Source organism: Lepus europaeus, chromosome 21 (genome assembly GCF_033115175.1).
Source record: "Lepus europaeus isolate LE1 chromosome 21, mLepTim1.pri, whole genome shotgun sequence".
Lineage (NCBI taxonomy): Eukaryota > Metazoa > Chordata > Mammalia > Lagomorpha > Leporidae > Lepus > Lepus europaeus.
Window position 1 is genome coordinate 749,227 of NC_084847.1, and position 11,838 is coordinate 761,064.

Sequence of the window (11,838 nt, forward strand, 5' to 3'; positions counted from 1 at the left end):
CAATGCTCTCCCTCTGGGAGCGTCCCCGGCGCAGCACCCAGGGGCTACCAGACTTCGCGAGGGAGCACAGGGCCCCGATGAAGCACTGTTGAAGGCTGGTGGCCTGACCTGGGGCCGGGAGGGGAGGGGAGGGCAGGCCAGCGACGGCCACCTGGGCAGCAGGCGGACACTGGTGAACAGGGGGCTGGCTCAGCACCACGCTGCCCACAGGTGTGCGCCAGCTCCCAGCTGAGCTGTGCTCAGGGAGGGACCCCCAGACGGGCCCAGCGCCAGGGTACAGGCCAGCCTGGCTGTCCCATTCCCACTGCCCTGCTGGGGCCCCGCACAAAGAGCTCCTCCTCTCTGCTGTGCGGCCCGGTGACGGGGCTCCTGCTGGGGTTGACGCGCTGGCCCGAGGGCCATCAAGGAGGCAGGTCAGACAGCAGGTGCAAGGTCCTGGGGCCACCTGGGCACAGTGTCTTGTCACCTGCAGGCCAGCGAGGCTGGGCAGCCCGAGGGGAGACCCCCGCATGGCAGAGGCACGGGCTGGAGGTTGCTGTGCGACCAGGGGCTGGGGATGCAGCCGAGGGGTCTCCACAGGCCACAGGGCCGTCGCCCCCAGCCGGTGCTTCCTCGTGGGGCCAGAGGGGGAGACAGCGGGAACCTGCCGAGCTGCCGCCTCAGCAAGAATCCCCAGCCGAGCCCTGGCCTGCCTGGGACGGGCAGATGTTCTCCCACACACCAGGTGCTCCTGGCACCCACCTGGGGTGGCCGCCCTGTCTCCTCTGCTTCCCAGCCCCTCCCAGGGCTGCGGGCTTGCCCAGGTTGAGCCGGGTCCCCACAGGGTTGGAGCAGGTGCATGGGGGCGGGGCCAAGGCCACCTTCCTCGCGAGCGGAGACAGTTGCGCTACTCCTGCTGCGCCTACAGGGGGCAGCAGAGAGACTCCGTTGCCATGGCAGCCGAGGTGCTGGCCCCTGATGGACGGGGAGGGCGGGCCCCGGCGTTTGCCGGCTTGGGCACCGCTGACTCCGGGTTCTCAGTGATGTGGGGACCCAGGCGCCCCTTGGTGTAGGCACTGCGGAGATGTGAGGGGTCCCAGTCTGTCAAGGTGCCGGGTGATGGTGAGGGTCCCGGAACAGCTGCCTCCTGTGCGTCCGGGCCACTGGAGCAGCTGCCCACCCTGCCCCGCTCCTGGGCCACCTGCCCCTCTGCTCCCCAGCTGGGGGGCCACACCTCTGGGCTAGGTTCTGACCTCCTGTACAGAGGCAGCGGGCACCAGGCACCTGCCCTGGCCCCAGAGTGGGCCTAGGGGTTGGGGACGTTGGGCACTGCTCCAAACACCTTGGTCCTGTCAGAAGAGCCACAGGAGACACACGCTTCCCACCTCCCCAGGGTCCCAGCCCAGGCATACGGGGGTCTGTGGGGACAGAATACGGTATAGCGTGCCCCTCCCCAGTGAAGCCCGGCGCTGACCTCAGTGTGGACAGCACACATCGCCAAATGCCCGGAGCCACCCTGCAGGGGACACAGAGCTTCCCCGGTCGCAGAAGCCGCTGCCCACCCCCCGTACCCCCGTGGGCAGGGAGCTGACGCGGCCGTGTTCTCGCCGCAGGTGGCCGCCATGTCCACCCTACTGGAGATCAAGAGCAGCGTGCTCAGGCAGGTGCAGGTGTGCCCGTCGTTCCGCCGCAGGGCCGAGGAGCCGGGCAGCGCCAGCGCCGACGCGCAGGAGGCCGTCGTGGGTGCCTGGTGGGTGCCTGACCTGGGAGGGCTGGGCTCCAGGCTGCGGGCGCCCCAAGGGGGCCCTCGAGTGCCCCCAGCCCCGAGCCGGGACCAGCACCGCTATGAGCCCAGAGCCGATCAGGGCCTTCCTCCCAGGAAACCCGGCGACGGCGTGGAGTTCTTCGCTCAGATGCGCGCCATCGTGAGGAAGGGGGAAGGCAGACAGGGCCTGCCGTGCCCTGAGGTGAGGGCGCCCTGCTGTGGGGCACCTGCCGGCCCCCACCCGTCCGGGCCCAGCCATGGGGGCGGCCCCCAGGTGAGTGCCGAGGCTCACCCCGGCTCCCTCACAGGTCCTCCTGCGCAGTGGCTCTCCAGCCCCAGCAGAGCCCGTGGACCCCAACCGCGGCCTGAGAGCCCTGACCCAGGAGGAGGTAAAGTTGCAGGACAGGGCCTGGGCCCAGGGAGGGGACCCCAGCCTCGCAACAGCACCTCCTGTGTGCAGGGTCCAGAGGGAGGCGGGCAGGCTCCAAGGTGCTGAAGCAGGGGCTAGCGTGGCCAGTGGGCGTGGCCAGGAGCCCCCGTGCCCCAGCTGAGGCCCAGCGCGGCCCCCCACCCCCTTTCTGCCCAAGGTGGAGATGCTGTATGAGGAGGCGTTGTACACCGTCCTCTACCGGGCAGGGACCATGGGCCCCGACCAGGTGGACGACGAGGACGCCCTCCTGGGCTACCTGCGGCAGGTCAGCCCCCGCCGGCTCAACACCGCACCCTGGAGGCGGGGCCGAGAGGAGGGCGGGGCGTGGGAGTCACAGTTTAGTGCAGAGCGCTGGAAACCCGTGCCGCTTTCCACAATGTCCACTTGAAGGCCCCTCAAGGAAGAGCTGGACAGACGCACAGTGACACGTACAGAGGACGCAACAAACGGGCCGGGGAGGGGAACCTGGCCTCCCCACCTGGGTGCCGTCCGCTCCCCCGCCCCAGCCAGGACACCACGACCGGCTCTGGACGTGCACGTCCCTGGCCCCCGCCACACCCCACCCTAGGGTGCACCCTCCTGCCCCTGCAGTGGGACATTCCTAGTGAGGCCCCCGGGACAGCGGCCAGCCCCACCCGGGGGTCATCCAGCCCTTCCACAGGTGTTCGGCACCAGCCCGGAGGAGCACGGCGAAGCCATCGAGCGTGTGAAGAAGGCCAAGGTAAGGCCACCGCGCACCGGGGCACGTGCCAGCCGGGGGCTCCAGGTGGGGCTGTGGCAGGCCCGTGCAGGGCAGGGTGTCCAGGAGGCCCCTGTGCCCGCAGGCCCCCACCTACGCTCTCAAAGTCTCCGTCATGCGTGCCAAGAACCTTCTGGCCAAAGACCCCAATGGTGAGTGGGGGCCGGGGCCCGGCGGCGGCGGGCTGCAGGTGTGGACGGCGCTGAGGCCCTGCCGCCCGCCCCAGGCTTCAGCGACCCCTACTGCATGCTGGGCATCCTGCCCGCCTCGGGCGCCCCGCGCGAGCCCAGCGGCCAGAAGGAGCAGCGCTTCGGCTTCCGCAAGAGCAGCCGGCGCAGCGGCCCCCGGCCCGCCCGCTGCATCCAGGTCACGGAGGTCAAGAGCAGCACCCTGAACCCCGAGTGGAAGGAGCACTTCCTCTTGTGAGCCCCCCGCCGGCCCTGTGCCACCTCCCGGGAGGGGCGCCAGGCGCTCGGGGGGGGGGGGGGGCCTCCCGGGCTGGCGGCGGCGACACGTAGCGGAGTCAGGACCGAGCCGGGCAGCCTGGGAGCAGCCGCGCCCGGCTCCCCACTGCCCCTGCCCTGGGAGGGGGCCTGACGATGACTCTGTCCCCCACAGCGAGATCCAGGACGTACACACGGACCAGCTGCACCTGGACATCTGGTACAGGCCTGTGCCTCGCGGGGCAGGGCAGTGGGACCTCTGGTCGGGGGGGGGGGGGCTGCAGACCAGGCCGGTCCATCCCCACCCCACCCCCGTCCCCAGGGACCATGACGACGACGTGTCCCTGGCAGAAGCCTGCAGGAAGCTGAACGAGGTCATCGGCCTGAAGGGCATGAGCAGGTGCAGTGGGGGGACCCTGCTGGGCGGTGGGTCCCTGGGGACACCGGCCCACCCCCACCCTGCACCCCCAGGTACTTCAAGCAGATCGTGAAGTCGGCCCGGGCGAACGGGACGGCGGGGCCCGCCGAGGACCACACGGACGACTTTCTGGGCTGCCTCAACGTCCCCGTGAGGGTGCGTGGGGAGCACGCGGTGGGGGCGGGGCGGCACACTCGCCTGCTCCCCGGGAGGAGGGAAGCTGAGCCCCAGCCCCTCCCCACCAGGGTCTGGCGGGAGGGAGAGGGACGGGGTCCCGGGTCTGAGCCCTGCCTCCCGCAGGAGGTGCCCGTGGCCGGCGTCGACCGCTGGTTCAAGCTGGAGCCGCGCTCCAGCGCCTCCCGCGTGCAGGGAGACTGCCACCTGGTCCTCAAGCTCGTCACCACGCAGGTGCGCCCTGGGGGGCCCCCGCCCCGGCCCGCGGGCTCGGCCGCGGGTGACCGGTGACCGGGCTGTGCCTTGCAGAGGGACACGGTCATGAGCCAGCGCGGGCGCTCCGGCTTCCTGTCCTACCTGCTGCTGCTGAGCCGCGTGCTGCGCTTCGAGCACCGCGCCCAGGAGGTAGTAGGCGCCCCCCGCCCCGCCCCGGCTCCGGGTGGGGGCGGGGCCTGCCCGCGCCCACGCCCCGCCGCCTCCCCAGCCCGACTCCAGCAGCTGGCGCGGCGAGCTCAGCGGCCCCGGGACCACCGTCCTCTGCCTCCACGGAGCCCAGAGCGACCTGTCGCCCTTGCAGCTGGCCGTGCTGTGAGTGGGCGGGGCCGCGGGCGGCAGGGCCTCCGGGTGGGCGGGGCGGGATGCCGCTGGACCATCCGGCCCGGGGCCCCGCCCACAGGCACTGGCAGGTCAGCAGCCGCCACCATCAGACCCGCACGCTGGACTACGGCTACTTGCTGGGGCTGCTGGAGGACATGCAGGCGCACTGGGAGGAGGCGGCATCGCTGCCCCAGGAGCAGGTGGGTGTGAGACCTGACAGGTGCCCCGGGAGTCGGGGGAGAGCAGCCGTGGGCTTGGGGCAGGGCCGCGGGAGTGACACAGGCTGGGACAGCCGCTGCTGCCCGCGGGCCCCACGGCGGCACCTGCTGTCCCCCAGGAGGAGAGCCTGGCTGACAGCTTCTCCGCCTTCTCCGAGTTTGGGCTGCGGCTGCTGCGCCAGCTCCGCCACTACTTCCCTGCCACCAACAGCACGGCCGTGTCCCGCCTGGAGCTGCTGCTGAAGTGGGTGGCCTGGGCGCGGCGGGGGCGCGGCGGGGCGGGGCGGGGCGGGGCTCATCGCCGGCGCTCCCAGGTGTCTGGACAAGCTGCAGCTCTTCCAGCCGTCCTTTGAGATCTGCCCGTTCGAGACGGAGCTGAGCATGGACATTGCCGCCGCTCTGAAGGTGTGGGGGGCCCCAGTGGGCTGCGCGGAGACCCCCCCGGTCCTGCTCCGTGCCAGCCCCCTGCCCGTGTCTCTCTCTTCCACTGCAGAGAGGCAACCATGATTGGTACAATAGACTCCTGAGTGCCAAGAGCCCTCGAGAGCAGGTGAGGCTCGGGTCAGGGGGCCGGGTCTGCAGGCAGCAGGGTCAGGGGGGCCGGGTCTGTGGGGAGCAGGGTCAGGGGGCCGGGTCTGCAGGATGTGGGATGAGGGGTCCAGGCCTGCGGGGTGTGGGGCCGGGTCAGTGGGGTGCAGGGTCTAAGTCTGCAGGGTGTGGGATGAGGGGTTCAGGGGAGCCAGGTCTGCGGGCAGCAGGGTCAGGGGGGCCAGGCCTGCGGGGTGTGGGATGAGGGGCCCAGGGGAGCTAGGCCTGCAGGGTGTGGGATGAGGGGTTCACAGGGGCCGGGCCTGTGGGGCCAGGCCTGCAGGGTGTGGGGTGGGGTCTGTGGGGTGCGGGGTATAAGCCTGCAGGGTGTGGGGTGAGGGGTCCAGTGGGCCAGGCCTGTGGGGAGCAGGGTCCTGGGGGGCCAGGCCTGCAGGGTGTGGGGTGCGGGGTGCAGGCCAGCTCTGTGCAAGCCGGGCCTCTTGCAGCCAGGGCCACAGCGCCTGGCTGGGCTCGTCAAGCTGGCGGACACCGTGTACGAGGACCTGCAGTCCTGCTACGGCATCTACGCCAGCCTCTTCCACAGGTGGGCCGGCCCTCCGCCCGCGCCCTGGGGCCCGGGGTGCGTGGGGCGCCCGGGCTGAGCTGTGTCCTTTGCAGCATCCTCAAGGTGGACTTCTTCACCCTCACCTTCCGGCAGCTGGAGCGTCTGGTGAGGGGGGCCCGCCGGCGTCGGTACAGGGGGCTGGGAGGGGCCTCCCCGGTGCCGCCGGCCTGACCCCAGCCTGCTGGGCAGGTGGCCGAGGAGGCGTGGGTGCTGACGGAGGAGCTGAGCCCCAGGATGACCCCTGAGGTGGCCTCGGGGCTCCTGGAGCTCTACCTGACCCTGGCGGACACCCAGCGCTTCTGGGGCTGCATCCCTGGCCGGTGAGCGCCCCCTGCCCCCAGGACAGGCCCTGGGACCCAAGCCGCAGCCGGAGCCGACTTCTGACCACCACCCCCCCGCCAGGGACAGCCGCTCCCTGGCCCTGGCCGGCATCCATGTCCCGTTCCTGCCGGCCGTGAAGCTCTGGTTACAGGTGCTGCGGGACCAGGTCAAGTGGCGGCTTCAGGGAGCCGTGGAGGTGGACACGGTGAGTGGAGGCTCGGGCCCCAGGGTGGCGGGGCTTGCCCAGGGCCCCAGCGACGCTGCTTCCTCCTCCTCCCCCCAGCTGGAGCCCGTGGACGCGTCCTCCAAGCACAGCAGCTCCGCGGCCACTGCCAGCCTCTGCTTCAGCCACGTCCAGGAGCTCTGGGCGCGCCTGGCGTGGCCCGATGCTGCCCAGGCCCAGGGGCTGGGCCTCCAGCTCAGCCAGGTCAGCCGCGGGGGGTGAGGGGCACAACCAAGGGGGCGGCCGGGCCCCGCCCACAGCTCTGCCGCCCTCCCCCAGGACATGTGCGAGGCCACTCTCCTGTACGTGGAGCTGCTTCGGAAGAAGGTGGACAGCCAGCCCGGGGCCGCCGAAGAGCCGGTGAGTGCTGGCGGGACGGCGGGGCAGCGGGCGGCGGGCGGCGGGCGAGGCGACTCAGCACCCCCGGCCGCCCCTCTGCAGCTCTGCGTGGTGCTCAACAACGTGGAGCAGGTGCGCAAGGCTTCGGGGCAGGCGCTGAGAGGCCTGGTGTGGCCCGAGGCGGCCTCGGTGGCCCCGGCGCTGCCCCGCCCCCTGCTCAGCTGCGTGCAGGCCCTGGACGAGGACCTGCAGCGGGAGGCCAGCACCGTGACCGCACACCTCACCGCCAAGGTGGGCGGGGGCCGGACCTGGGACCCAGTGTGGGAGGGGCTGTGCCTGCCTGGCGTGCTGAGCGATGCCCCCCCCCCCAGATGGTCGGTGACGTCAGGAAGTACGTGCAGCACATCAGCCTGTCACCTGACTCCATTCAGAACGACGAGGTGGGTGAGCCCGGGCCCGGCGTGGGGAGCGTGTGCCAGGAGCGGGCAGGGTCCACGCTGAGGCCTGGCCTGGGCTTCCAACCGCAGGCTGTGGCCCCGCTCATGAAGTACCTGGACGAGAAGCTGGCGCTGCTGAGCGCCTCCCTGGTGAAGGACAGCCTGAGCAGGTGCGGGCGGGGCGGGGCGACGGCTGAGGAGGGCGGGGCGGAGCCCGTGGAGGACGGGGCGGAGCCCGTGGCGGGGCGGTGGCTGAGGAGGGCGGGGTGGAGCCCATGGCGGGGCGGAGCCCGTGGCTGAGGAGGGCGGGGCGGGCGGAGGCTGAGGGCGGGGCGGAGCCCGTGGCTGGGCGGGGCGGAGCCCGTGGAGGACGGGGCGGAGCCGTGGCTGAGGAGGGCGGGGCGGGGCCCGTGGCTGAGGAGGGCGGGGCGGAGGCTGGGCGGGGTGGTGGCTGAGGAGGGCGGGGCCGTGGCTGAGGAGGGCGGGGCGGGCGGAGGCTGAGGGCGGGGCAGAGCCCGTGGCTGGGCGGGGCCGTGGCTGAGGAGGGCGGGGCGGAGCCGTGGCTGGGCGGGGCGGTGGCTGAGGAGGGCGGGGCGGAGCCGTGGCTGAGGAGGGCGGGGCGGAGCCCTGGCTGGGCGGGGCGGAGGCTGAGGAGGGGTCCCGCAGGGTGCTGGAGGCCCTCTGGGAGCTGTTGCTGCAAGCGATTCTGCAGGCGCTGGGGGCAAACCGCGACGTCTCCGCTGACTTCTACGGCCGATTCCACTTCACGCTAGAGGTGGGTGCGAGCCGGCCTCCATCCCAGGAGGGCCTGCCCTGGGCCCTTCCCCTGACAGCCCATCGGCCACCTGGCTGGCCTCAGATAAAGGCGCTCTCCGAGCTCCCACGGGCCCCCGATGCGCCCGGGCCCGAGAAGCGGCTCCACCCGACCCCGCGACGGTCTCCGTCTTGCCCTGCCCCAGGCTTTGGTCGGTTTCTTCCACGCCGAGGGCCAGGGCCTGCCCCTGGAGAGCCTGAGAGATGGGAGCTACAAGGTGAGGCCTGGCCCGCCCTCCGCGGGGGCCGGGGGAGGGGCGCGGCGGGCCGTGACGTCACGCACCCCCCCAGAGGCTGGAGGAGGAGCTGCGGCTGCACCAGAGCTCCACGCGCGAGTGCATCGAGCAGTTCTACCTGGACAAGCTCAAGCAGGTAGGGCGGCGGGCGGGGGGCAGGGGGCGGCGGGCGCGGCCCGCGGGCCCGGCTGCGCTCACTCGCCTCTCCGCAGGGGTCCCTGGGGCAGAACCGCTTCGGCCGCCTGAGCGTGCGCTGCCACTACGAGGCGGCCGAGCAGCGGCTGGCGGTGGAGGTGCTGCACGCGGCCGACCTGCTGCCCCTGGACGCCAACGGTGAGGCGCGGCGGGGCGCGGCGGGCGGGGCAGGGCGGCGGCGGGCGGCTCACGGCCGTGCCCCGCAGGCCTGAGCGACCCCTTCGTCATTGTGGAGCTGGGCCCGCCGCACCTGTTCCCACTGGTGCGCAGTCAGAAGACGCAGGTGAAGGCCCGCACGCTGCACCCGGTCTACGACGAGCTCTTCTACTTGTGAGTGTAGGGCCGCCCTGGGCCCCGCCCCGCGCCCCGCCCCGCCGCCTCTGGCCCCGCCCGCCCCGGGCCCCGGCCTGACGCCTCCGGCCCGGTCCCAGCTCCGTGCCCGCAGAGGCCTGCCGCCGCCGCGGCGCCTGCGTGCTGTTCACCGTCATGGACCACGACTGGCTGTCCACCAACGACTTCGCGGGGGAGGCGGCCCTCGGCCTGGGCGGCGTCAGCGGCGTGGCGAGGCCGCAGGCGGGAGGCGCCGCGAGGGCCGGGCAGCCGGTCACCCTGCACCTGCGCCGGCCCAGGGCCCAAGGTGAGCGGGCGGCCGGGCGCCGGGCGCCGGGGGACGAGGGCGGCCGGGCCCGCCTGGCTCCCACATGCCCGACTCCCGCCCCGCAGTGAGGTCTGCGCTGAGGATGCTGGAAGGCCGGACCAACAGGGAGGCCCAGGAGTTCGTCAAGAGACTGAAGGAGATGGACAAGTGCATGGAGGCCGACCCCTGAGGCCCCTCCCCCCGCGGCGCCGGCGCCCCCACCCCCGCTGTGTGCTGTGGCTGACCCTGCTTGTCTGCCCTGGCTACATCTCTGGTGTGTGCTGTGAACCCCCATGCCCCAGCGCGCCCCGCTAGGGCAGGCCTGGCCCTGGGGGTGCCCGTGCTCCCCAGGAAACCACAGGCGGCACCTGGGGTACAGGGAGCAGGGGCCTGGGGTGTGGCCCAGCAGGGACTAGGCCGGGGGCTCTGGAGGGAAGTGGTCCCTGCAGCCCAGACCCAACAGAGGCCAGGTCACCCAGCGTGGACGCGCGCAGGCCCCCTGCCCTCGTGGACGGCTCCCCAGGCTGGCGGTCAGCCGCTCCCTTTGGTGCCCACGCGTGTGGCCACACAGGCTTCCTCTGCTGGGTGGGGTCTCCCTCAGAGCCGCGTGGGAAAGCAAGAGGCTCACGCCGGGCCTTGCGCCTGCAGCTTCATTGCGCAGTGCCCGCCCCGCCCCGCCCCAGCCGCGACAATACAGTGTGTGCAGCTTCCGGCTCTGCGTCTCCTTCCGCGTCCCCTCGCCGCGGCTCGGCCCCTCGTGCAGCTGGGTCCCCGGCTCCGGAGCAGCTGCTGCTGTCTGTCCCGCCCTTGGCATCAGACGCGTCACTGTCACCCGAGTCGTCACCGGAGTCCTCGGCGGCCAGCCTGGGGGGGAGGGGGCCTGAAATGTCCTGGCCAGCCTGAGGGCGCTCCCTGCTGCCCGCCGGCCCGGGGCCCCTGGGGGCCGACTTCTCCCTTCCAGTTCTTTCTAAACCAGACCCTCTCCCGCCAGACACCCCCTCCCCAGCAGCAGGGGCTGGGCCCCGGGGTCAAGGACAGCGCTGGCTCTGAGCTGGGGCCAAATGGGGCGGCCCAAGGACCTACCGGGCGCTGGCCACAGGTCTGTTGAGGTTCGCAAACTCTCGCCCCGAATCCACGTCGAAGGGGTCTGCAGCGATGGAGGGAGGGGGGAAGCTGAGCTCCCAGTCGGCTCCGGGCAGGGGCAGGACCCCCCCCCCCCCCCCCCGCCTCCCGGCCTCACCGATCTCCTGCTCCTGCGCTCCGTGCTCGGCGCCGGCCAGGATCTCCTGCTCGGCCCGCAGCACCTCCTCGGGCCCCCGGCAGGCCGCGTACGCCTGCAGCAGCTGCTGGTTCAGGTCCAGGAAGCCCTGGCCCCACTTGAACTTCTGCAGCAGGAGGCCGGCGAGCTCCGCGAGGCCTGGGGGCACAGGGGGCCCCAGCCCGAGTCTGCCCAGGCCCAGGCTTTCTCCATCGGGGCCTGCCCCGGAGGAGCCCACCCCCAGCCCTGCAGGCGGTGTTCAACGTGGACACTGAAACCTCGGGGTGCGCCTGCCCGGAGCCCCGCCGTCCGCCCCGGGCCGCCAGCGGGGAGACGCACCCACGATGTAAAAGGCGGCGGCGAACGCCTCCACACAGGACAGCTTGCGGGGCCGGCCGTAGTTGACAGGGTTGGCGGCCACCAGGTAGGGCAGCAGGCGCAAGTGGCTCCCCCGCATCTTCCCGAAAGGGGTCTCGTCCAGCCTGGCCCAGGAGCAGTCAATCACGGCGACCCCAGCCTGTGCCACGAGCTGTCTGCCAGGGACCGCAGAGGCGGCGGGGAACGTCAGGGCCGGAAGGCACCGCGCGGCCCAAACGCCCCCGGGGCGCTCGCTCCCGTGCGCGGGCTCTGGCCTGCAGTGGGGGCACACCGCCCGCGCAGACGAAACCGGAGCAGGGGCGCAGGGGCGCAGGGGCGGCGGGCGCCCACGCCTACCTGTCTGCGGGGGACACGTACTGGGCGCCCGCGGGGCTGAGCACCAGCCCAGCGAACCTGCGGCCCAGGCGCAGGCAGCGCACCAGGCCCAGGCGGGCCAGCTTGCGGCCGGTGCAGCGCCGGGGGTCGCAGTGCCCCAGCTCCCACATGGCCAGCACGCAGGGCAGCGCTGCCGGGCCGGCGCCGCCGTCGGCCTCCGCGGGCGCTGCGCCAGGAGAGAGAAGGGACCGGGGCTTCAGCCGGGGGCTCCCTGGGCCGGCCGCCTGCCCGGCCGCCCACTGGGTCAGCCCACACTCACCAGGCAGCGCGGCGCCCATGTCCTCGGCGAAGGCCTTCAGGGAGCGGCCCGGGGCTCGCCGATCGCGGCCGCCTTCGGCCGCCGGCCCTCGCACGCCTCTCCGGCGGCCCATGGCTGGCAGCCGGTCCGCGCGGGCGTCTGCGCACGCGCGGGCGCCGCCGTGGTTCCCGTCGCCCGGGTGACGTCACTCGCGCGCCGGCGCTTCCGTAACGTGCGGCGGGGCGATGGCTGCGGGTCCGCGGCGCGTCGTGCTGCTGTTGCTATCGCTGCTGCTGCTGTGGCTCGCGGCGCGCGCTGAGCTCCCCCCAGCCCGCGCCCCCGGCCTCTCGCGCGCCCCTCCGGCGGCTCAGGGCGGGCAGCGGCCCCGCGAGGGCGTCTGCGCAAGCGCGAGCGCCGCCGCAGCGGGTTCCGGTCGCTCAGGTGACGTCACTCGTGCGCCGGCGCTCCCGTG

At 73.2% G+C, this 11,838-nt stretch overlaps 2 protein-coding genes across 6 annotated transcripts; one reads left to right on the forward strand and one right to left on the reverse strand.

Annotated features, from left to right (window-relative positions):
- The first annotated feature begins 1,601 nt into the window (after window positions 1-1,601).
- Window positions 1,602-9,587, forward strand: BAIAP3 (BAI1 associated protein 3). Of its 5 annotated transcripts, none has more exons than XM_062180570.1 (33): window positions 1,602-1,729; window positions 1,859-1,987; window positions 2,031-2,133; window positions 2,332-2,439; window positions 2,836-2,895; window positions 2,999-3,065; window positions 3,140-3,335; window positions 3,532-3,576; window positions 3,679-3,756; window positions 3,828-3,930; window positions 4,075-4,182; window positions 4,258-4,353; window positions 4,433-4,536; window positions 4,625-4,745; window positions 4,883-5,007; window positions 5,078-5,168; window positions 5,257-5,313; window positions 5,798-5,895; window positions 5,970-6,021; window positions 6,106-6,236; window positions 6,319-6,442; window positions 6,521-6,664; window positions 6,740-6,824; window positions 6,870-7,090; window positions 7,171-7,239; window positions 7,327-7,406; window positions 7,903-8,011; window positions 8,196-8,267; window positions 8,341-8,421; window positions 8,498-8,618; window positions 8,687-8,810; window positions 8,912-9,117; window positions 9,204-9,587. In XM_062180570.1, the coding sequence occupies exons 1-33, from the start codon at window positions 1,602-1,604 to the stop codon at window positions 9,305-9,307; spliced, it is 3,540 nt and encodes a 1,179-aa protein (XP_062036554.1). In that variant the 3' UTR covers window positions 9,308-9,587. The 5 variants fall into 5 exon arrangements, with proteins under 5 accessions (XP_062036554.1, XP_062036555.1, XP_062036556.1 ...); XM_062180571.1 differs by having other exon boundaries at window positions 1,859-1,946; window positions 2,053-2,133; XM_062180572.1 differs by having other exon boundaries at window positions 1,859-1,946; window positions 2,053-2,133; window positions 2,401-2,439.
- A 180-nt stretch (window positions 9,588-9,767) lies between these two features.
- TSR3 (TSR3 ribosome maturation factor) lies at window positions 9,768-11,514 on the reverse strand. The gene is made up of 6 exons (XM_062180577.1): window positions 11,388-11,514; window positions 11,090-11,294; window positions 10,715-10,908; window positions 10,358-10,534; window positions 10,201-10,264; window positions 9,768-9,981 (listed from the first exon to the last, which is right to left on the reverse strand). Exons 1-6 carry the CDS (start codon window positions 11,497-11,499, stop codon window positions 9,768-9,770), a joined length of 966 nt encoding a protein of 321 aa, XP_062036561.1. The 5' UTR covers window positions 11,500-11,514.
- Between the last annotated feature and the right edge of the window lie 324 nt (window positions 11,515-11,838).

What these genes read in the sequence shown, in the direction of transcription:
- BAIAP3 (XM_062180570.1), top strand. Translation starts at nt 1,602, where the DNA reads ATGTCCACCCTACTGGAGATCAAGAGCAGCGTGCTCAGGCAGGTGCAG. An exon ending in CAGCTGCACCTGGACATCTG is followed by an intron (nt 3,577 to 3,678) that starts GTACAGGCCTGT and finishes CCCCGTCCCCAG; the next exon opens with GGACCATGACGACGACGTGT. An exon ending in ACCTGGACAAGCTCAAGCAG is followed by an intron (nt 8,422 to 8,497) that starts GTAGGGCGGCGG and finishes GCCTCTCCGCAG; the next exon opens with GGGTCCCTGGGGCAGAACCG.
- TSR3 (XM_062180577.1), bottom strand. Translation starts at nt 11,499, where the DNA reads ATGGGCCGCCGGAGAGGCGTGCGAGGGCCGGCGGCCGAAGGCGGCCGC. An exon ending in CATGGGCGCCGCGCTGCCTG is followed by an intron (nt 11,295 to 11,387) that starts GTGAGTGTGGGC and finishes CTCCTGGCGCAG; the next exon opens with CGCCCGCGGAGGCCGACGGC. An exon ending in CGCCGCCTTTTACATCGTGG is followed by an intron (nt 10,535 to 10,714) that starts GTGCGTCTCCCC and finishes CTGTGCCCCCAG; the next exon opens with GCCTCGCGGAGCTCGCCGGC.